General features: G+C 40.3%; 10 protein-coding genes across 10 annotated transcripts; 6 read left to right on the top strand and 4 right to left on the bottom strand.

Annotated features, from left to right (window-relative positions):
• Positions 1–2702: 2702 nt before the first annotated feature.
• JH06_0728 (2-phosphoglycolate phosphatase) lies at positions 2703–4024 on the bottom strand (the record flags this gene model as incomplete). Its single annotated transcript, XM_014673624.1, has 5 exons — positions 2703–3140; positions 3170–3342; positions 3371–3693; positions 3725–3810; positions 3842–4024. The coding sequence occupies 5 exons, from the start codon at positions 4022–4024 to the stop codon at positions 2703–2705; spliced, it is 1203 nt and encodes a 400-aa protein (XP_014529110.1).
• Positions 4025–7069: 3045 nt separating this feature from the next.
• JH06_0727 (dynein light chain cytoplasmic) lies at positions 7070–7407 on the top strand (the record flags this gene model as incomplete). The annotated part of the gene is made up of 3 exons (XM_014673623.1): positions 7070–7141; positions 7172–7332; positions 7362–7407. 3 exons carry the CDS (start codon positions 7070–7072, stop codon positions 7405–7407), a joined length of 279 nt encoding a protein of 92 aa, XP_014529109.1.
• Positions 7408–7609: 202 nt separating this feature from the next.
• JH06_0726 (hypothetical protein) lies at positions 7610–8493 on the top strand (the record flags this gene model as incomplete). The annotated part of the gene is given in 6 exon segments (XM_014673622.1): positions 7610–7741; positions 7776–7859; positions 7891–7987; positions 8018–8067; positions 8098–8410; positions 8426–8493. 6 exon segments carry the CDS (start codon positions 7610–7612, stop codon positions 8491–8493), a joined length of 744 nt encoding a protein of 247 aa, XP_014529108.1.
• A 1355-nt stretch (positions 8494–9848) lies between these two features.
• Positions 9849–10461, top strand: JH06_0725 (thioredoxin domain-containing protein 12; the record flags this gene model as incomplete). Its single annotated transcript, XM_014673621.1, has 3 exons — positions 9849–9878; positions 9913–10180; positions 10214–10461. The coding sequence occupies 3 exons, from the start codon at positions 9849–9851 to the stop codon at positions 10459–10461; spliced, it is 546 nt and encodes a 181-aa protein (XP_014529107.1).
• A 50-nt stretch (positions 10462–10511) lies between these two features.
• On the bottom strand, positions 10512–13425 carry JH06_0724 (nucleoporin autopeptidase; the record flags this gene model as incomplete). Its single annotated transcript, XM_014673620.1, has 4 exons — positions 10512–10688; positions 10719–13000; positions 13032–13265; positions 13296–13425. 4 exons carry the CDS (start codon positions 13423–13425, stop codon positions 10512–10514), a joined length of 2823 nt encoding a protein of 940 aa, XP_014529106.1.
• A 268-nt stretch (positions 13426–13693) lies between these two features.
• On the top strand, positions 13694–16876 carry JH06_0723 (altronate dehydratase; the record flags this gene model as incomplete). Its single annotated transcript, XM_014673619.1, has 9 exons — positions 13694–14003; positions 14035–14092; positions 14124–14219; positions 14286–14486; positions 14516–14826; positions 15078–15389; positions 15427–15686; positions 15717–16262; positions 16292–16876. The coding sequence occupies 9 exons, from the start codon at positions 13694–13696 to the stop codon at positions 16874–16876; spliced, it is 2679 nt and encodes an 892-aa protein (XP_014529105.1).
• A 115-nt stretch (positions 16877–16991) lies between these two features.
• Positions 16992–17742, top strand: JH06_0722 (pre-rRNA-processing protein; the record flags this gene model as incomplete). Its single annotated transcript, XM_014673618.1, is given in 2 exon segments — positions 16992–17015; positions 17032–17742. The coding sequence occupies 2 exon segments, from the start codon at positions 16992–16994 to the stop codon at positions 17740–17742; spliced, it is 735 nt and encodes a 244-aa protein (XP_014529104.1).
• A 143-nt stretch (positions 17743–17885) lies between these two features.
• On the bottom strand, positions 17886–19041 carry JH06_0721 (hypothetical protein; the record flags this gene model as incomplete). The annotated part of the gene is made up of 2 exons (XM_014673617.1): positions 17886–18627; positions 18659–19041. The coding sequence occupies 2 exons, from the start codon at positions 19039–19041 to the stop codon at positions 17886–17888; spliced, it is 1125 nt and encodes a 374-aa protein (XP_014529103.1).
• Positions 19042–19129: 88 nt separating this feature from the next.
• On the top strand, positions 19130–20074 carry JH06_0720 (hypothetical protein; the record flags this gene model as incomplete). Its single annotated transcript, XM_014673616.1, is given in 8 exon segments — positions 19130–19154; positions 19174–19237; positions 19293–19376; positions 19406–19526; positions 19558–19787; positions 19809–19832; positions 19864–19940; positions 19971–20074. 8 exon segments carry the CDS (start codon positions 19130–19132, stop codon positions 20072–20074), a joined length of 729 nt encoding a protein of 242 aa, XP_014529102.1.
• A 104-nt stretch (positions 20075–20178) lies between these two features.
• JH06_0719 (peptidase C13 family protein) lies at positions 20179–21586 on the bottom strand (the record flags this gene model as incomplete). Its single annotated transcript, XM_014673615.1, is given in 5 exon segments — positions 20179–20215; positions 20235–20616; positions 20647–21133; positions 21164–21427; positions 21461–21586. The coding sequence occupies 5 exon segments, from the start codon at positions 21584–21586 to the stop codon at positions 20179–20181; spliced, it is 1296 nt and encodes a 431-aa protein (XP_014529101.1).
• Between the last annotated feature and the right edge of the window lie 220 nt (positions 21587–21806).

The following is a 21806-nucleotide window of genomic DNA, read 5'->3' as shown; positions in this document are numbered from 1 at the left end:
AGACCAACCTGATGTATCATCACCAAACCAATTGGTAGGCACTTCACCCATCTTATAATACCATTCTTCTGAATGATTGATAGAAGGACGACGAACATACACATTGCTTATACTATTCTGATAGTTGTCATATCGACCCTTCACTACCATCTCCTGTTCACCATCAGGCAACATAGCATACATGTAATAATATGAACTAGACATCCAAGCAGTTGATGTGGAATAGAAGGTGACATCGAATCGCTCAACAGTAATACACAAATACATTTCCCAATCAAGATTAGCAGGATGAGTATGACCAGATTGAACCTCATATACAATGTTATCATTGGATGAATCACGAATTCTGAAATACTCATTCTGAGGACTACTTTCGTAAGTTCGAACAATCTTATAAAATGCTCCAGTACATTCAATGAATGCAATACTGATTGAAGTCTGAAGTGAGGTTGTTCCCATTGTTGATGTAATCTGATAGGATGTCGATGGAGAGGCAACAGTTGAAACTCCAGAAATGATACAGGTATTGGCATCCATTGTCACACCAGAAGGAAGTGCAGGAGAGATAGTACAGCCACTGTAACCATGCATTGTTGGTGCAATATTCACTTGTTCATAAGTACTGTAGAAAGAATACTGATTTTGAGGATAGGATATACTGGTAGGAGGAGCACGATTACAAACAAGGAATTGCAGCTCATAAACATACACACTTCCAGACTGCGATGATTGAGCATTGAATCGAATCAAAGGATACTTGGGAAGTACACTCACTAAATCCCATTGAGCCCATGTACTTGATTCATAAGTTTGTTCAGAAATTGAGAGAACAGTCTGCCAACTAGATGTTGTTGACATGGCACCTTCAATTGAAAACATTCTAGGACTTAAGGTGGGACTTGTATAAGGCCACACACGGAAAGAATTGATTTGAGGAATGGACCCTGAAATCTCAAAAGTGAGTGAACCAGGAGGAGAAAAGAGGTAGGCTGAAGAACTTCTCGTATATGATATAGCGTTATCTTGACTTGTGAATCCAGTTGTTGAAACAGTCAGTTCATTTGGAACGACAAAGCACTTGTTTGTTGAACTCAAACCAGCCATGAGTGAGAGGAATCCATTGAATTGAATGAATGCAGTAGTTGTAAGATCCACTGGATGGACTTCAACAGCCAAAACACTCGATGCAGTCACAAGTTGTATAGCTTCCTGTAGCTGGAGTACTACTCGATGGAGTTCCATCAGCCATGTTATCTCGATACACTTCAGCACCATTAATGTATGCAACAACTCCATAGCGATAGTTCAGTTGCAATTCAAAAGCAGCCATATTGTCAATTCCTGTGAACTGTCTACGGAAGTATTGAACTCCTTGTCCAGTTACTGCTTCACCACCTGCTTCGTAGTTAGTCCAAGTAGAATCCACATAGTTTATCGCTTTCCAGTCTGTAGGGGCATTAGCGGTGTATTTCCATACCTCATTCTTGTTGATGGGAGAATACAAAGACAAAGGCTCTGTTTGGGTTCTCCCTTCAGTCATCATTGCCTTGTATATCACATTTCCATTGATACTCTCGAACTTGATCCAAGCGCCATTAGACCAAGAATCACCATAACCATCGGACATCTCCAGAGTGTACTGATGGTTTGTAGAACCGGACAGACACACCTCAATCACTCTTTCTTGACTATCAGTTAGTGAAGGAGAGGAATAAACAATAGTTGAACCAGAATAGATCGTAAACGATTCTTCATTTGCGTAATATCCTGTCTTCTTGGTAATCTTTGTATAGACCTGGTTAGAAGGACAATCAAGAGCAGAAGCGAATATAGCTATAGGTAAATTGTGTATTATTACATGATACCAATAGTAAGCAACAATGCAAAACGATTCATTTCATAAAAAATATATGGAATCTTGAGGGCAATGACTATTAGAATCGAGTTCTATTAGAATGCATTACCAGTGATTTGATGAATAAGCATGACATTGATTCCTAACTGTTCTTACTGTTTTGTGTCTAGCATCATTGAGATGTCCAAAGTACGTAAACCATCTGAGGTATACTGACATGAATTCGTTGTTCAAGTTTCAGAAGGTACTATACTGTAGTTCATTAATTAGATAATTCTTTAAATTATATATTGCAGACAACTGTTGAATCTATTTGACTTTGATTGTTGGTTTAGTTAATAATACAAAATAGAGTAGCTAGGGACTCTTATGCAATCAATTCATTTTCATAACTACAAATATAACGTCATTTGGTTTCTGGAATTGTACATCTAATGCATGACACTTTGTCCAATCATATTGAGGTATTATTGCTCCTTTTATTGGACAAGATAGACAAGAATAGTGGTGTCATGTCTTGATTATCAAGAATTGCATGATAGTTTGTCCTTGAAGTTATCATTACGTATTCTGATTCCTGAGTTCTGCTCCTTTCAATCATGATTATGGTGTGCGTAGTGTATTTACACTGCTCGTTTCACATTGTCTGTAGTATTCTCTTGTTAGTTATTTACTACTTTTGTGAATTGCATTATTCTACTCAATAGAGACAATAAACCATTTGATGCGCATCATTTTTCGCAACTAGTACTGTTAAGGGCTGTTGTTTCGCTAATTGGATTTGCTGCATAAAATGTACTTCACAAACAACTTCGAGAATAAAGTGATCATGTCTTCAATTCCTCGCTCAAACTTTCGTGCTCCCTTTTTCCGTTTTCTCCTCTATTTTCTCCTGCTTCTCCTCTGCCTTCTCCAACTCCTTCTGTTTCTCCTCCTTCTCCATCTTCTCCAACTCCTTCTGTTTCTCCTCCTTCTCCATCTTCTCCAACTCCTCCTGCATCATCTTTTTCCCTTCTGCGATATCCTTATCCAACTCCTCCTTCTTTCGCTTTCTTTCTTCGCGTTGTTTCCGTCTCATCTCCCTTCGTTCTTGCTTCAGTCTCTCCAATTCCGCCATCGCCTGTTTCTCCTCATCTTCATTTGTCATGTCCTCTCCAAATACCAAAATGTCTCTGATATCTGCTAATGAGTCTGTGTAGAACAATGGAGCCATTGCTTCGCTGCACTTTGCTATGTCTGTCTCTTGTGTAATTCCCGTTAAAACACACAAGGACTTTAGTCCATTCTACATAATTAGAAGAACAACAACACTACTTGACGAGCTAGCGCAATATCAGTATCAAGTCGATCTCCTACCATTAGGATATCCCAAGGGTCCAACTCTGGAAGGCGTTTACGAATAATATCCACAAAACCGCGGTTTGGTTTACCCAATACAACATCAGGTCCCTTACCACAAATAGCACTAACTGCACTTACCATAGAGCCTATATTAGAAGCATATCGAGTACATACCTGCTGCACCCACCACTAAACCATCCTCTGTTGGATCGGAAGGATCTGTATTTGTAGCAATAAACGAACAATTCCGGTCTCGGATATAGGCTGCTGCACGGCTCAATTTGAGATAATTCACATTTGAATCTAAACCAACGACTACAGAAGTGATCGCAGGATTGAGTTTAGGGAGCGATGAAAGATCGTTTGGTTCGTCTTCCTTACCATGACACCGAATTCCCACCTCATTCAATTCATCATAAATGCCTTGTTCACCAATTACATATGCTTCTCCTCCTTTGGCATGCTCCTTCAAATATTGAGCTGTTGCATAAGAGGATCTAGTGAATAAAAAAGAAAACTGATATATACGTGATAATCTCGTCAACTGTTGACGATATTCCATAGCTCTTCAATTTTTCCACAGTACTTTTTCTGCTTCTTGCAGAACTGTTTGTCTATATGGGAAAGCAAGACACAACCGCTTACGCAATAGAATACGCTTTTCCCTTTATCCTTCAAGTATTTTACAGTTTCAACAGCTCCAGATATAGGTTTTGCACCTTTCCAAAGGACTCCATCGCAATCAAACAGGAATACCTTGATTTTCATCAAGGTATTGATATCCGCCTTATCCAGGTGGCGCCGAAATAGTTGGAATGGAAAGTTCATGACTGCGGATAGATTTAATACGTTCGTTCGACAGTTTTTACCTCTCGGATTGTAGAGAGATAAAGCATACAGAGATTGAAACAAACATAGAAAGTGACAACATGAGTACTCCATTGTAATGTTATGTTCTTCTCAATACCACAATCTACAATCTCACAGTTAATTAAATATCTACTCTTTAATCGAATCCACTTCAACTTTGACTTCTTCACAGCTTCACTGAATAACTCCAAATCGATCATCCGATTAAGAGGAATCGCTATGCATCAGATTCACCTCCTATTCCCACAATCCATCCATAACACACGTAATGGGGAGTCGGGTCGCATCATATACTCCATAATCGCCTTCACATCATCAACATCCAGAATCGAATCTTGTATCATCCATCTCATTCATTCGTACCCTGAACACGAATAAAATGAATCTCAAATTCATTCGATAATAGAATCTGACAGAAGAATAACGAATAATTGTCATGGTACAAAGTTAGAGACGAGAGATATGGCAGATTCTGATGCTTCAAATACGAAAAGCACGCCAGTCGCTGTGATTGTGTCAAATTATTAGCTTCAATCATATTTCAATCTATAATCCTACAAGACAGCATCAGATGATGAATTGTGCTCATCTCACCATTCTTCAGCTTCTGAAGGAAAATGTCCCATCCAGATCCTCCTCGCTGAGTCCCTACGAATTATCACACCTTCTGAGACCAACATCGGAACGACTCCACATCCGATTGCACATTTGCATCCTTGATCGTCATAGTGCTGTTCAGCTGGCTGTTAATGCTATCACACATGGACTTCAGCAACAGCAGTGGTTCAGTGGGTCGAGGAGATTCTGTATCAATTGTATCTCCAGCCGATGCACCTTGGAGGGATGCTGAGAGTTGATGCATCAGTCCTACGAGGGTGTCTCGATTGATTGTAGGAGATACTGGAGACGAAAATGCATTAAGTGGTGTATCACGAATAAATGTGTGCATATGGAGATTATATTGTGAAAGGTGATGAATGAGCTCATTCCACGGGGCCAACAGAGTATCATTCACTATTCTTCACATTGCACTCCATCATTTACCATCAAAGACAATACTTAGATCGTCACAGTAATGATTGATTGTGTAGAGAACTGAAACAATCTGGAACGAGTTCTGAATAAATGAAAACGGAATGCGTAACTCAGAAAAACTGAATACGTAGTCTTGTTGAGTCAGAAGTGGGTCTTGCACAACTCCCTCGACATCCTGAATAGAATCTAGGGACATGATCAAACTTGCATGTTACCCGAAAAGACAATACGCTGAATAAACTTCTGACAGATATTGAGTTGTTGGAGCTCTGTTGAGTTGTTATTGTTCATCAAGGTCAACAACTCATAAAGGCACTCTCCACTCGATAATGAATCTTTGCATTAGTTCATGCCAACATAACAAACAGTGAAACACAACCGAATGCAAGTCCATCACATTCAACTGCTCGATGTCTTGCTCCTGACAATCCACTCTGCATTCAATGAACATATTCTCATCAACCTCAAAAGAAATACCACAGAGATGGAATGAATCCGATAGTCCTAGCATCGTAGTAACCAAATAGAATTGCGTATCATCGATTGGATCACACGAGTCGCAAATATGACCATTTGTATTGATGAAGACACATCGAACAGAAGAAGCAGCATCCATCAAAGAATAGGCATGAAGAGACTCAGGGCCTTCGGATAGGGGATGCTCAACTACTTCATGGTAATCATAAGGGGCATCGCTCTACATGTAAAAGAGATTATTCGAGAATACAAAGAGAGTCGGGATGATGGAATAAATCGGTGAACCGTTAATAGCATCGAGGACTGTTGTGGTGTGTGTGAGTACATTGTGAATGGTGATGGATTGTGTCTAAAGCTGAAGGACATAATCATTCCTACTGTCAATGGAACAAAAGTCGTATGATTGAGAACTACATCACAAACACGAATGGAGTCTTCATTAGAATACGCAACGGCTTCTGCAGGAGAGTATCCAAAACATTGTGTTGAAGCACCGTCTCCACACTGTGATAAGGACGTATTCACATCCTGAATCGTTCCCTCAATCCATGAATCGATTGTTGCCACACCAATGGACAGCTTCACTCGTGCTTCAAACACACCTTTATCGCTTCGACGTACATCCAGCAACGAAGAAGGAATTAGAAAGATAGTACTCAATGTAGCTTCAATAAAGGATTGTTCATTGATTTCTGGTAAATCCACAGGAACACTCACAATCGCTTCCTTCATTTCATCCAAACGAATACGAAGCCAACGGAGAGAACTATCCCCACATTCATAAATGGGAGAACCATCTTTCATCTATTCGTCACACATTCCCTCCATTTCCAACTCCAAGAAACCGTACAACTTCAGCATACACATCAGCTTCCTGATTGATATGAAGCAATGGATATGAGCATAATTGGATGTTGTCATCAAGGTGAAGTCCATAAAGAGTGAGCTGAAGTGTTTCATCCTTTGTCTGCCGATAGCCATCTTTACGAAGCCTCTAGCAATTAAAATGAATTCTTGTAACCACATGTAACACATCCTGACAGACATCCACCACTAAAGAACGTTCAGGCCGATTCCGAATAATTGTTTGATCTTTGAAATGAACTTTCAAGCAGGTAACTTCTCCAGAAACGCAAAAATCAATTTCAGATCCATTACGGATTCCAATCTCACGAAGGGTACGCAGTTCACGATGCAAACAAATCTCCTTGAAGTACATGCATTGCAAATAAAACGGAACACCAAAAATAACCTTTGATAGGGGCAACTCAAAAGCACTACATTGATAATCTCTTTCAATCTCGATGCAGATGTGTCTAAATCGACTTTTACAGTGGATTTCCGCCCTTCAGAGCAGAGATAAACTATAGAATCACGCATAAAACGAAAATGAAGAATTCCCGTGAGGACAAAAGAAATACCGATTCTTTCAGATGATTGTTTCTTATCACATACACATTGATTATGTATTCCAGTCATCAATTATCGACGATGAAGGTAGTATACAAGTCTGTAGAGATGCCTGAGGATCTCCAGACATATGTAGAAGAACTTACCAAATCTGTTTGTGTTTGATGTTTTTTTCAGAGTTAGGCGATGACACTGTATGCAGTTGAAAAGGATATTGCCAAGCACATTAAGTGTGATCTTGATTCCAACAAGGGAGGTGTCTGGCATGTTATAGTGGGAAAGAATTTTGGTTGCTATGTAACACACGACCGAAACAACTTTCTATACTTTAGTATTGCAGATATGTCGTTTTTAGTGTTCCGGATTGGATGAGTGAAGCTGAACTGTACTATTATGAAGTGTTTGTTGAGAGTGAATAGGATATGGTATGTACATTATCTATCTTCAACAGATCTAAGGAGAAATGTTCTGTTGATACAAATACGAACTCCTATGTGAGAATAGTGAATCGTTCATCCAAAATTCAACTCTTTTTCGTTTCCCAAATTCAACACGATTCCTATTCCAAAAATCGGTAGTGGATCATTTTCTATCCGATTTTCAAGATATCCACTAGCAACTATGGCTGCAGTTGATGGATGGGTCAGTGACGTTGATGATGTCTTGTCGAAAGCTGAACACAGTTACAGACAGATTACTGAAGATACGACGACAGATGAAAAGCGAATGCTATTAGCAGATGCAAAACGACTTGTAAGAATCATGGATGCTGGGCTTATATGCATAGATGAATGAAGCAAAGGACAATCTCGATGCCCTTTCAATCCAAATCAAGAAATTGCCTCGCGAACAACAGATTAATTATATCAATGTATAGAATCGAGGGAGAAGTGATGGTGTAGAAGAAGACTGCGTTTTCGGAACGAATCAAGGTTCTGCAGTCTGATTTAAAGTTTCAGTTTCAGTCGATGGAGAGAAAGGATCTGTTGGGGGGACCAAGTTTGGAAAGAGACAGGAAGTGATGTCTAGAAGACGATGGTGTTGAAGGTGGAGACATGTTAATCCAGCACGCACTGCAGGTATGGATTTGAACTGTGCATGATTGAAAGACTCAAGGAAAGACGATTGACGCTGCCAAAAACACGATGATGTTGCTACAAGAAACCAAACAGGTTGCACTGGCTACAACAGAGACTCTATCACAACAAACCGACCAACTAGGAGGAATGAAAGGAAATGTAGAAGATATAGACAATCAATTGAAGAAATCGGATCAATTGATTCGAGCGTATTTGGTACGTCTAATGACCGATAAGATCATCATGGGTCTGATTACGCTTCTTGTGATATTGATTGTTGTAGCTGTTGTGATTTACTATGTATACACGAAGAATAGGAAACCGACAGGTAATGAAAACAAAAGTTAGTTATGTGTAGAAGCTCCTACAAGGACTCCTTTTAAGGAAATAATTCAGATGACATCAGCTATGTATCTTAGGAAATAATGGATTGCGATTCGTGTGTTTGTTCATAGTTATTCAAACATCATTTGTTCAACTCGATGAATCTTCCTCCGCCGGCATTTCCACCTTCTGATAAAGCTCTTCGAGAAAGAATTCAACGAATCTGCAGTGCGATTCAAACCCGAGGAGAAGAAGGACTTAGTTGTTTCCAAAATCAAGTTAGTTAAGCATCAACAAGTAAAATTGTAGGAGTTACCAAATGCTCTCACTTCATTTGCCTTTTTTGGACAAGGCTGTGACTACTTTTGCTTTCATTTAGCATGTTTGATGAGCAATGTTCCTTCTACACAGGAAATACATATGGTAACTAAGAAAGGAGACATTGATGAGTAGATCCAAAGTGAGAATAGTTCTAGTGTTTAACTCTAAGCTTCTAACCCAACACTAACAAAAGAGCAGTCCGAAAGGATACAACAATTGTTGCTGGAATTGAAAGGTACTACTAGTTTCATCTAGTGATCTTGAGGGTCAGCAAAGTGCATTCGTAGCACACGAGAATACTTACTTCCATTGTTGCCATCCAAAGGATTCACAATCACACGTTTATTATTCAACAAATTCAATTCAGAACGTACATTTACTACCAAGCTTGTCGTTTTATATCTGATAAATGATCTTCTTGCTGCCTGTAAAACGACATATCCTGGATATGTCAAGTGTCTTGGGCCCTACGTCGAAGTGATGTTAGCAGAAATACGCAAGTGTTCAGATTGTTCAGCCCATCAGATCAACAAATTACTCACTCTCTGGAAGCAACATTCTATGTACTTGTGACTTCGTTGGTTAATGTTAAGATTTCCAGAAATCAGCATTCGTCGATTTGAGAATGCTTTCAATGGCATTATTATAACTCAGGTGTTTGAAACGGATATTCCAGCAAAGCAGTTTCCAGAATCAAACCCCTCTAATCTACTTTCTGTGACCAATGAGCAGCTTGCTAACCTTCCTGCAGGTCTGTTTAGTGATTATTATGCATATCAGCGACAGGCAGGAATAGCTCGATATACTCCAGTAGATAGTAATTTGCCAAGATATTCTAATTCAGTGGATACTGCGATGAGGGGAGAATACGATGATGTAATCAGACGGCTCGTCGAAAAGGTCCACTCTGGAAAGTGGAAGGAAGGTATTCTAGAAGTTGCAGTCCCGTTTAAAGAAGAAGAGCAAATTCCGAAAGGTGAATTGGTATTCCGATCCTCTCCAAGTCCTTCACAAAGTCATTCTAGACGTGGCCGTCGAAGGAGCCGCTCACCAAGCTCTTCCTATTATTGATTGATGTTTGTTTCGAATATCCGCGGTTCTGTTGTTGTAGTTGTCATGACTCAAATAAACACAACATGAAGACAGGATATCTTCTATTGCTTCTTGTAGAATCTCTGTACATTTGAGATTGACTTGTAGTCAATAGTAATATCGATTGCAGTTTGTGAGGGATTGGGAGGTGCATTTGGTGAATATATTCGATGGAGGAGCTACGAAGATGGTATGAAGGAGATCAAGGAGAAGAAACGACCTGGAGTTCTTTTGATTCACCGAGATTGGTGTAAGACATGTCAAAATCTCGGAAGGATGTGCAGAGAGAATATTCCACTGATTAAATTGTCAAAGAAGTTTGTGATGATCAGTGCACCGAATGGTGAAGAGCTCCAAGATGACACATACAAAATCGGTTTTGACTTGTTGTAGATAGCATAATTGTTAGATGGTTCTTACTTCCCTCGTATCTATTTCATCAATCCTGATGGCTCTGTGAACTATGACATCATTTCGGATCCCAATGCTGAGAAATATCAGTTCTTTTATCCCGATGCTGAGAGGATTATCGACTCGATGAAGCAGATGATCAAGGAACTGAAGGCTAAGAGACAACGTAAACGAGCTCAGAAAGAAAAGATAGTGGAGGTTGCTGAGGATGTGAATGAGTCGGTTTATCAAGAAGAGGATTTGTGAACTGTGTCTATGAATCTGTGATCCGTTGTGTGTTTGTCCAAAACATGGTGTCATAATGTCTTAAGTCGATTCGATAATAGGGGTTGTCCATTACAATACTTCTTCTCTAGTCGCTGACACAAGACTAATTCATTCCCGCGATACTTGTTTACGATTCCCTGGACTTCCTGCATCTTTCCACTATTGAACTGTTGATAGAATTCTGCGATCAATTGATAGAATTTGTTCTAGAGATGAGTCCAGTAATGTGGAAGTACAGGATCGATTGACTGTTGACCTCCAGCAAAGAGACCTGTCGAGGGAGCTTGGGATGACTTCGAGAAGAGAGAGGAAGAGGCCGTTGATTTGCTAAAGAGTCCTGTAGCTTGGGGAGTGGTACCAAATAGTCCTGCTTCTTGAGAATTAACAGAGGTAGAGGATCCTGATATACTAAACAGACCTCCTGACTGAGTTGTGGCAGATGTACCAAACAACCCCGATGATTGAGTAGTTGGAGAGGAATTGAACAGACCCCCTGAAGATTGAGTAGCTGGATTATTAAACAGACCTCCAGATGATTGACCAGAGGTGGAAGTAGTTGTAGCTGGTTTGTTGAATAGACCGTTTGATGATTGAGTAGATGTGGAAGAGTTGAATAAACCACCAGATGATTGATTTGTAGAAGTAGTGGGTTTGTTGAAGAGTCCTCCCGATGATTGAGTAGATGTAGAAGAGTTGAAGAGACCACCTGATGATTGAGGTGCTGAAGTAGTTGCAGCTGGATTGTTAAACAGACCCCCAGATGTCTGAGTAGTGGATGAAGTCGTAGTTGATTTGTTGAATAAACCGTTTGATGATTGAGTTGCCGATTGGCCAGTGGAAGAATTGAATAGACCTGTAGACTTACTTACTGACGGACCATTAGAAGACTTTATGGAGGAGTCTTGAGTCGATGAAGAAACAGCAGATTTGACAGAGGAGTCTGCAGAGGACAGGACTTTGGAATTCAAAAGACTTGGTGCTGGATTTTGTTCCTTTGTCTTCATTTCCGATTCTTTTGCTTCCTTCTTCTTCTCTTCTTCAAGCAATCGATTCTTCACCTTCTCTTCTCTCTCCTTCACCTTCTCTTTCTCTCTCTTTATTGCCTCTTCTTTCTCCTTCTCTGCCTCCTCTCTCTTCTTTTCTGCCTCCTCTCTCTTCCTCTCTGCCTCTTCTTTCTTCTTCTCCTCTTCCTCTCTCCTCTTCTTCTCCTCTTCTCTCTTCCTCTCTGCCTCTCTCTTCCTCTCCTCTTTCTCTCTCTCCTCTCTTACCAATCTCTCAAACCAGTCTTCCTTCACTTCTTCCAACACATTCTCTTTTCTTCCTTTCCATTCCAAAAGAGGGTTCCCCACTTCCTCAAAAGTCCACTTCCACTTCCTCACGATCTCTGCTTCACTCTGCTCAATAACGCTATTCTTCTTTGGCAATTCCGTTAAATCAGATTGTCTGGGATGCAATGAATAACCACGAGAAAGCAAGGACTCTCGAAGTGAACGCAATGACAATACTTCTCGTTTCCTGGACTTTAGAGCTTCCGAAATGCATTCAACAAAATTTGGCACCTCCTTCTTCAGCACCGCAATTATATCCCTCTCTGCTTGTAATGCTGTGACAATCCTCCTTCGCCGATCTTTTGAACGAATACGACTATCCTTCAAGACAAACATAAAATCGTACGCTATTTTGGAATCTGACTGCACTTCCTGAATAGCTTCAGCAAGCTCCCGAGCATGGTCCAAGTGAGATTGAAAGATGTTCTGAAAACGAATAGACAGAGAGAGAAGATCTTGTGGAGATAGATGAGGCGATAACTGTTTAATGATCTCTTGATAATCATAATCAATCGTCATATCCACAGAAACATCAGGATTTCGATCAATACGAATAACTGCATCGTTTCCACTCTCTACAGCAAAGACAACATACTGTTTCTCGTCATAGCTCAGTACTTTCATCCCAATGACACACTCACTAACATATTCTTCCTCATTTATAGGAACACTCACATTCTCGCCTGTTGTACAATCTAGTACCTCCCATTCCTCATCATCGTATAACTGAATCAACCCTAACTCACTTGAAGTAGGATGAGATGCCAAAAAAAGACGATATTCTGTACAATACTCCAATATCCAATACTCATCCAAAGATCTATCTGTATCTGAGCAGCAAACATTCAAAACTTCATTTACTCTATATGTAGATTTATCCCCTTTTGAAATAAGGAAAACTTGCTTTGATTCCTCCTCTGCTATACCCATGAGAATGTGATTCTCATCCCCAAACTTAAGGGTAGCTTTAAATCCACGAGAGGGAATCGAATGTAGTACATGAAACTGCGTTACAACGGTTTCGGTACCATACTTGAGAATCACTGCATCCCCATTACTTAGACATAGAATGATATATTCGAGATATGTATCAACAGCAATAATCTTCGAACTGAACATTCGAGAAAAATGAACAACAGAATCCAGTGAAATGATGACAAGTCCATATTCTCCAAAGAAAACAAATTCATCTACAACTTAACCATCTAGAAGATTCCATACCTTTCACCATAGAACACAATTTCTTCTGAAAACCAAAATAGGTAATTGGCTCGACGGTGAAGTCTGGGAAATGGCATATCTCACAACAATTCTCCAACTCTATCAAAACGCTACAACTATCAAAGCCTGGAGCCAGTGATAGGATCGGCGAACTGAACTCCAAAATTATACTATCGCCAAATTTCATCTCTAGACCGTCTTTGTCATCAGAAATAACGATCTTAGCAATCTTCACTAGCCATCAACACAATGTTTCATAATTACATTTCTCCTCTTCAGCTACAAGATATATGCGTCTCTTTTCATCAAAATAGAAGGTCTTCCCACAGTGCAACACCTCATTCTTGTGAATAATCGATGACGGAGTTAATAGGTATGGAAACGGCAAATCCATCCAGATACTTCTTTGATGATTTGTCTACTGAGTCAAAAACTAATACATACCTTATCTAGATAACCTAAAGAACCAAAATAAGCTCGAATAGCTCAGCTGGTTAGAGCGTCGTGCTAATAACGCGAAGGTCTGGGGTTCGATCCCCCGTTTGAGCATTTTTGCCTCAACAACGAAGTTATCTATCGTGAATAATCTATTGTTCTAAGAGAACTGGTCTTCATATGATGAAACCCCCAGAAAGTAATAGGATTGTATCACTATTGTATCAATGAGAAGTGGAAAGATAGAAATTGAAGAAGAAGCATCTCCAAGGAAGTTTGTGGATGTTGCTAGACTTCCCAAACCTAATGACAATGTGGCCATTGCTATTGATGTCCTCAAAGAGGGAACCCTTGTAGAACTTCTAGATGGACTTGTTGTCCGTATTTCTCACACCGTGTTGGAAGGTCATCGCTTTGCAGTGAAGAGAATCCCTAAGGACGGTGGTTTGTATTCTTGGAATATGCAATTTGGAACAGCTCTAAAGGACATTCTTCCTGGTGAATATATTATGAATCAACGTGGATTGGCTGCCTTGAGTACACTTCTTGAGATGATATAATAGGATAGAAGTGGTGGACCCAACATTTAATTGGCCTGAATCAGCGAATTTTGATGATCGGATCGTGTCCTATGTACTGGATGAGGAGCATTTCAAGCCTACTCCATCAACGAAACCTATTGATGGATGGGAGAATGAGACATTTATGGGATATAAGAGAGAAGGAAATCGTGGCGTGGGAACACGGAATTACGTTGTTGTCTTCTCAACCTCATCTCTTTGCAGTTTGACTTTTGATTTATGTGTTACAAACAGACAGTATTGTAAAAGTGTCGGCGGATCGTTGTCAAAAGGAGTATCAACATCATACCTCCAAAACGATGGATGGAGTTGTGAGTTGTATCCACACAGAAGGATCGATTGATCGTGAACCGTTGAATAAAGATAAGGTTCTTCGAACATTGGCTGGATTCATTGTTCATCCCAATGTTGGAGCCGCTGTTGTGGTATTCAATGAAGAGTATATTTGGATAGGAATCTTTAGGATAGAGATGTGATTAATCGTACAGAAGTTGAGTGTCAGCTTCGTGAATGTGGTTTTGATCCTACTTCGCTACCAATTCAGTGGATTGCATTAAAGGATACTGTGACCTCTCCCTTGATTATTGATAAAGCTGTGGAGTCCATAATTCCTGTGGTTATGAAGTGTGAGCGATCTCCTCAGCCCATTGCGAGTTTGTGTCTGGCTTTGCAGTGTGGTGGAAGTGATGCCTTTTCGGGAGTGACTGCAAATCCTCTTCAGGGAGCAGTTGCTGAGTATGTAATTGAGAGAGGAGGAAGTGCTGTATTAGCAGAGACAGGTAAGTGAAATGGTTGTTTGAAGGGTGTAGTAATTGAGTGAATGCTTGTTTGATGGATTGAGTGAGTGTCATGGCTGATGATGGAGTGAGTGTCATGACTGATGATGGAGTGAATGTCAAGGCTGATGATGGAGTGAATGTCATGACTGATGATGGAGTGAATGTCATGACTGATGACGAGTGAGTGCCATAGACTAGTGATTGAACTGTTATTCCTTTGAACCATCATCACCTTTCTCTAACCTATCCAGATGAACTCATCGGAGCAGATGCTTACATTCTGGATAAGGTCCCTTCTCTGGACGTCGCTCGTCGCTTCATGGAAACTCAAGCAAGGTACGAATCAACCGCCAATCTCCATGGTGTGAGCGCACAGAGCAATCCATCAGGAGGAAACTTCTATCGTGGCTTGTACAACATCGCCATCAAGTCGCTGGGGGCAGCAATGAAGAAGAGTGAAGAGACCGTCCTTGAGGGTATTCTCGAATACAGTGAACGTTTAAACAACAGAAAGGGATATTGGTTTATGGATACACCTGGGAATGATATCGAGAGTGTCACAGGTCAGGTAGCAGCAGGATGTACAATTGTTATGTTCAGTACAGGAAATGGCAGTATTACGAACCATCCATTTGTACCAATATCCTTTCCTCTTTGATACATGGGATCCTTCATTCCTGGTGATCAAACTGTTAACAACATCGCGAAGGTATCATGAATTGGAAAAAGACCTGGATATTAATGCAGGGCGTTATCTTGATGGAGTTTCATTGACGCAGTTGAGAGATGAGACTTATGAATATGTTGTTCAAGTAGCTGAAGGAAAAAGAACTTTTGGAGAACGAGCTTGTCACAGTCAGGTGATGGTGTGAGAACGAGGTGATGTTTAGATGCAGATTTGGAGGAACTGGTATTGTGAGAAGAAGGGAGATTTGAATACGTTTAACTCTCTGTTTGTTCCATCGCGTGTTCCTTATCAGACACGCACAATCGATCCTTTGCCACTCTCATTCACAGCACTTCAATTCGCATCATCGATAAAGAGGATCGATGGGAAAAAGGAAGTGCGAGAGAGTGCTCAGGCCGGCTTAATCATTGTACCAACAAGCTTATGTTCAGGACAAATTGCTGGAATTGTAAGTAAGAAGGCCCAAGACAACAACTTTTATACCTTCACAACTTCTCTGATTCATACCGAAGGATGTGCTGAAGGCTATGGTTCGTCTCCTGATGGAATTCACAACTATGATCGCGTAATTGTGGGACATCTTCTTCATCCCTGTGTCTATTCAGCCTTCTTATTGGAACATGGCTGTGAGAAAACACTTCTTTCCTACTTCAATGAGAAATTGAGAGATGAATGGAAGTGTGATGGCTCTTCCTTTGGTCAAGGAAGCATTCAGAAAGAAGGAGGAATTGAGAATACCATCAATCATGTAGGTTCTGTCCTTCTTCTTGATCATAGGCCATGGACTGGATCTCTCAATCTGTTTCAGAGCTTCCTGCTCCCATTCCTCTTCCCAATCATTCTCTTGCTGGTCTGGTGATAGGAATTCTCTCTGATCGTACCTCAATTGATACTACTTCGGCCAATATTCTTGCACAGATGGTCTGCCATCTTGTACAGAATGGATGTATTGTAGTTATTCCAGAATTCGACCGGATTCTATCCATTAGCGAATTTGTGGCAAATGTCTTTGGCAGCAATGTGGAATTGAAAGCGACCATTCTCAATGCTGAACAAGTCCTTACTAGTGTACCGGGAGTGCACATTATGCGAAGGAGTGGTCCATTGGACTATGTGGAGACAGTTACTTCCTTGGCAGCAACAGGAGCCTCGGCCATCTTCACCTACTCAGACTGTGTACTTCCACTTCCTGGACATCCCTTTGTCCCCACAATTCGTATCGGAAGTCACAGAGTGGAGAAGCGGGATCTGTTTGATGCTGTCATTGAAGAAGGAGAGAACTCCATTTTAAACACTTTGACAAGAATTCTGAGTAGAGAGTTGAAGACAAAGGTAAGGATAAAGGATAGCAGTAAGTTGTAGACTGCGTCAAGAGGTCTGACGGATTTCCAGATCGTTAGAACACCAAGTGGGTTCTCTTTATAAGGAAGTGTTTGTTCATACACATCATTCTTTGTTGTTTCTTGATTCTCTTGCAATGAGTGTAGCAACATTCGTTCATGTAAAATAACCAATAGGACAGTGAAGACTCGCATGATAGCTTCTTTCTAGAGGAGGACGATGAGAATACATCTAAAGTCGAAAATGAAGAGACGCAAATCATTTCTACCTCAGAAATAGACGAGGAAGACGATGGTTCTGATTCCGAGAATAATACCTCAGAATTAGAAAAAGAGGAGAATGAAAAGGTGCTAGGAGATACAAAACCTCTTTCTGCAGATGTCATTGCTGAATACAATGAGAAGGTGCGACGGAGTGGTGTAGTGTATCTCAGTTCTGTTCCTCCATATATGAAACCAGAGAAAATCAAACATCTGCTTGGGAAGTTTGGAATCGTTCAACGGATGCATTTGGTGGAAGAAGATGCTTCCGTTGCCCGTCGTCGTGCTTTGAATGGTGGTAACCGCAAGAAGAAGTTTGTTGAAGGTTGGATAGAGTTTGAAGATAAGAGAGATGCAAAGAGATGTGCCGCTATGCTGAATGGGCAGATTGTTGGTGGTAAAAAGAGTGGTTTCTTCCATGATATCATTTGGAATATCAAATACTTAAAAGGTTTCAAATGGGGAGATTTAACAGAGAAGTTAACTCTTGAAAAGCGGTTACGAGCAGATCGGCTGAAGGCGGAATTTGCCAAGAATCGTAAGGCAGACGAGAAATATCTGGAGAATGTTAGTCGTGCAGCGAAATACAGAATGTTTCAACAGAAACGACAGAAGAAGTCAAAGTGATGTGTTTGTGAAACACCTTATAGTCGAAACAAACAATTAATAGTGAATTGAAGGCTTCTCCCACAATGGGAATTGCTTGGAGCTGTTTGTAAAAGGGTGATTCTAGCAACGAAGGATCTATAACTCATATTTGCATTCTCACTTCAACCTATTTTTAATAATTCTCTTATCACATCCTTAATCGTTACACTGTCTCTACAGCTAAAGCATTCTACAAGTTCCCACAAAAGAGTCATCTGTTCTAACACTTCAATTCTCCTCTTCACTGTTGCCAATTCTTCCTTCTCCTTGTCACCAAGATCCTTTGAAATAATCTCCGAAACGTCTCCCTCACGATCTTCCTTCTTCATCACATATACTCCTTCTTCACTTGATGATATATCTGAAGGAATACAAAACTGGAGGCTCTGAAGAGTACACAGAAGGTTTGCTAACTTAATCACCACAGATTCTTGGTCTGGAAAGAGTGATTTAATATCACAGACACGCAAATAGCCTCTTTTCTTCATATATGATAGCAATGATTGCAGTAAAGGGATATCAGTCTGTTGCACAGCTACATCCGGATCGAAGCGCTCACTTTTCGAATGAGCACATACAAACGTATCTCCATTCCAATGAGACACTTCCAACTCACTCTCTCCCAACCGAGGTCGTTTAGAGTCCGAAGACTGTCTTCGCAGAATGGGTTGTGTCGGGAACGAAGAAGGCCGAAGAGAGGCCGACATGGAATTTGCAGAGGGTCTTGAAAGGTCTAGTTGAGGAGAAGCAGGAAACTTGGCTGGATAGGGAATGGATACCGGACGATAGTCTACCTCCGGGTAGACAAACAAATTACAAAGACTGTCGTTGTCGACAGGAATTAAGTGGGCTGTTTGACCAATCCTATTAGGAACTCTCAACACTCAAAACCAACACATTCAATCCTTGAGGAGGAGTTGCCTGCGCAGTGGATGCTGGAAAGAAATTTGAAACGGATACACACTGTTTTCCATTTATAGACACTTCCATAGTCCGATAATACGGAACTGCAATATGCGTTGAAGGATCTGATTTTAGGGACAAAACAAACGAGTGAGAGGAAGTTGATTGAATGTTATACATACTTGCTGCATCTTTGATTTGTTTCTTTGTAAACTTCTCATTCATCTTATATACTGGAACAGTCACATAACTATTTCCAACATCTCGGGGGGTCTTCTCTCTAGTTTGGGATGGAACACGCTGATGGGTCTTCTCCGAAGATGGAATTGTCTTGATTATATAGCTAGGACAATAGACTTGAGAATCGCGTTTCATCCCCTTTCATAAATACCTCCTTACTACAAACAAGTCATAACCCAAAAACTGTCACTCCGAAAAGAGTCCCAATTCTCAAATCTCTTTCATGGCTCGTTCTAGTTTGTGTATTAGTTCTTTTTGAGTATTTAGAATCTCGTAGTCGCGATCGAAAAGAGTTGAAACGGAGATCTCGTTCAAGGAGTTATTCGTATAGGTATCTGTTTCACGGAATATCTAATACTTAGCTACTCAGATTATGGTAGTTATAGTGACTATTCCTATAGCTCTCGTAGTCCTAGTCCAGCGAAACACCAAGAACATGGCCATTCAGAACATACGAAGGACAAAGAAAAGTATAGATAGAAAAGCATTTAAATTGTAGGAAGATGGTGATGGGACCTGACGGTGTGATGATTGAAAAAGAAGAAGCAAATTATAAAGTTACCGGAGCCTTAGGCAAGGACAAAAATACAGGTGTAATGTACAATGGAGTGTTATTGAAAGTGTGCTTTCCATTTGTTTGTAATCGTGTAGTGGTGTGAACCAGCAGATGCAGCGAAACCGAATCTCAAATGGAGAGTCTATGAGTTTAAGGATGGAAAGATTGTGGATACCAAATATCTTCATCGGTGTTCAGCCTTTCTGATTGGTCGTGATGAGCGTGTATGTGATTGGATTCTCTTACACGAGTCAATAAGTAAACAGCACGCTGTCTTTCAATTTCGTAAAGTTCCTCTTGTTCTCATTCAATTCTATACTTATTTGTAGAATAGTCGTGATAAGAGTGAATTCCGTCGGATGGTGATAAAGTGTGGAACAGTTGTTATTGTCATAATGTAGACCTTATATTATGGATCTAGATAGTACAAACGGGACATTTCTTAATGGGAAGAAGATTGAAGGAAGTCGGTATTATGGTAGTTATTCCATTAAATAGCCATTTCTAGAGCTACGAGAGGGAGATGAGTTGAAGTTTGGTTTTTCTACACGTTCTTATATTCTCTTGAATGAGAATTCTGTGGATACAACAGAAGCGAAACCAGAATCATAATTTGTATAGGAGGACATGAAGTAGTTTAGAGAAATGCATCTTGTTACTAAGATCCTAGATTGAATTCCTTGTTTGTTAGAATAATGTGCCACATTACTAACAACTCAACTACCACCTAGTTCATATAGAAGGAACTTGCTCCTAACAAACACACAATCACATATTCTGACGCTTATTGCAATACGGCTTGAAATCAACATAATAAATCCCATTCTCTTTTCTATTCCGACACAATGTAGCAAACGTATCAACAATTGGATCCATAAAAGGACTGTAATAAGCACAATCTTTCATCAATGATTCTACCAAGAACTCTGTACAACCTTCCAGCGTCACTTCCAATCCTGATTGTTCTTCCAACTTCGACATAAATACTTCATGTACAATCTGATCCAAAAATCGGGAGTATTTCTGGACCTTCACTCGTGTGTGATAGAAAGGGACAGTTCGATTGTAGTTTGAGAACAGTGCTTCTGACATCTTCGTATGGATTTCAGTATCCTTTGCCTTCTTTTCACGTACTTCGTATAAAGGCTCAACCTCTACTGTTCACACATCCTCTTCATACCTACTCGACGATGTTGGGAAAAACAGAGAAAGTGAGGCATTCAGCAATTGCGAGTCCCCCCACACTCCAGGACGAAGCAGAACTTCAGGAGTTTGAAGGACTCCCGAAAATGCAGTTTGCGCCAAATAACGAATGGAGCGATGTGCTGCAAGAGGAAGTAGGGAAACCCAGTTAATCTCCCAAACCGATTCCAAATAACGTCCCGATTTTGTTTTATCTTTTACATCAAACAAATGCACAAAGCGATTGCTCTCTGCATCATCCTTTAGAGTCAACACTAACACTTTCTCATAAGAATTGACTAAATGAAACGCCCAATCTGCATAACTAGCTTCAACTAACCATAACATATGACTATATCTTGCATTGAGATTCATTTCATTAAATGCATGTTTCACTTCTGATGGAGAAAGACAGCGATTGGGATAAAACTGACTGCCTCGACCATGAGAATCTGAAAAATAGACGACAATGTCATCATCACCTGTTAACTAAAAATCAGTTAAACAAAACAGATCCACTTGGAACCACTTAAACGAAGACTGGGATGACAGCTTTGATACGACACTCTTCTCACCACTCAAATAGGCTAAAAGAAAGGATGGAGTCACAAAAGATCCTTGAAAATCAACGTGGTCGCACGAATGACGATATAATAAATCGCGAAGATAAATGTTTTCCTTCTCGTACCAATTCTGATAAAAGTTGCTCCAATCCGTATCATAATCGCTGGTATCCAACATATACACAATATTCTTGGAATCGTATCCAGAACGAATAAGATACTACATTTCATCAGGTAACATAAGCATTCTTACGTCATAAATACGACAAGAGGTGGAAGGAATCTCCGAAGACGTTAGGGGCTCGACAGTTCCATAGATAACGGCAAAATGATTTGCAAGACCCACAGCAAATAGGAGAAAAGGGAATGGAACGAGCATTTCTGATTCCATTCTTAGCGATCTACCAGTATCTTATTAGGATCAATTTCGAGTTTCGATCCAAGACAACGTGGCCGAGTGGTTAAGGCGTTAGCCTGCTAAGTTAATGGGTATTACCCGCGCGTGTTCGAATCACGTCGTTGTCGTTTTTCTTTTATATAGATTATGGCATCCTTATCGATTGCTCTTGTTTCTTTGGAAGATAGAGAGGATACCTATT

The sequence above is a fragment of the Blastocystis sp. subtype 4 genome (assembly GCF_000743755.1).
Source record: "Blastocystis sp. subtype 4 strain WR1 chromosome Unknown seqid_0034, whole genome shotgun sequence".
In the NCBI taxonomy this organism is placed as follows: domain Eukaryota; class Bigyra; order Opalinata; family Blastocystidae; genus Blastocystis; species Blastocystis sp. subtype 4.
The sequence above is the reverse complement of the archived record's forward strand: the minus strand, read 5'-3'. Positions and strand labels throughout refer to the sequence as shown.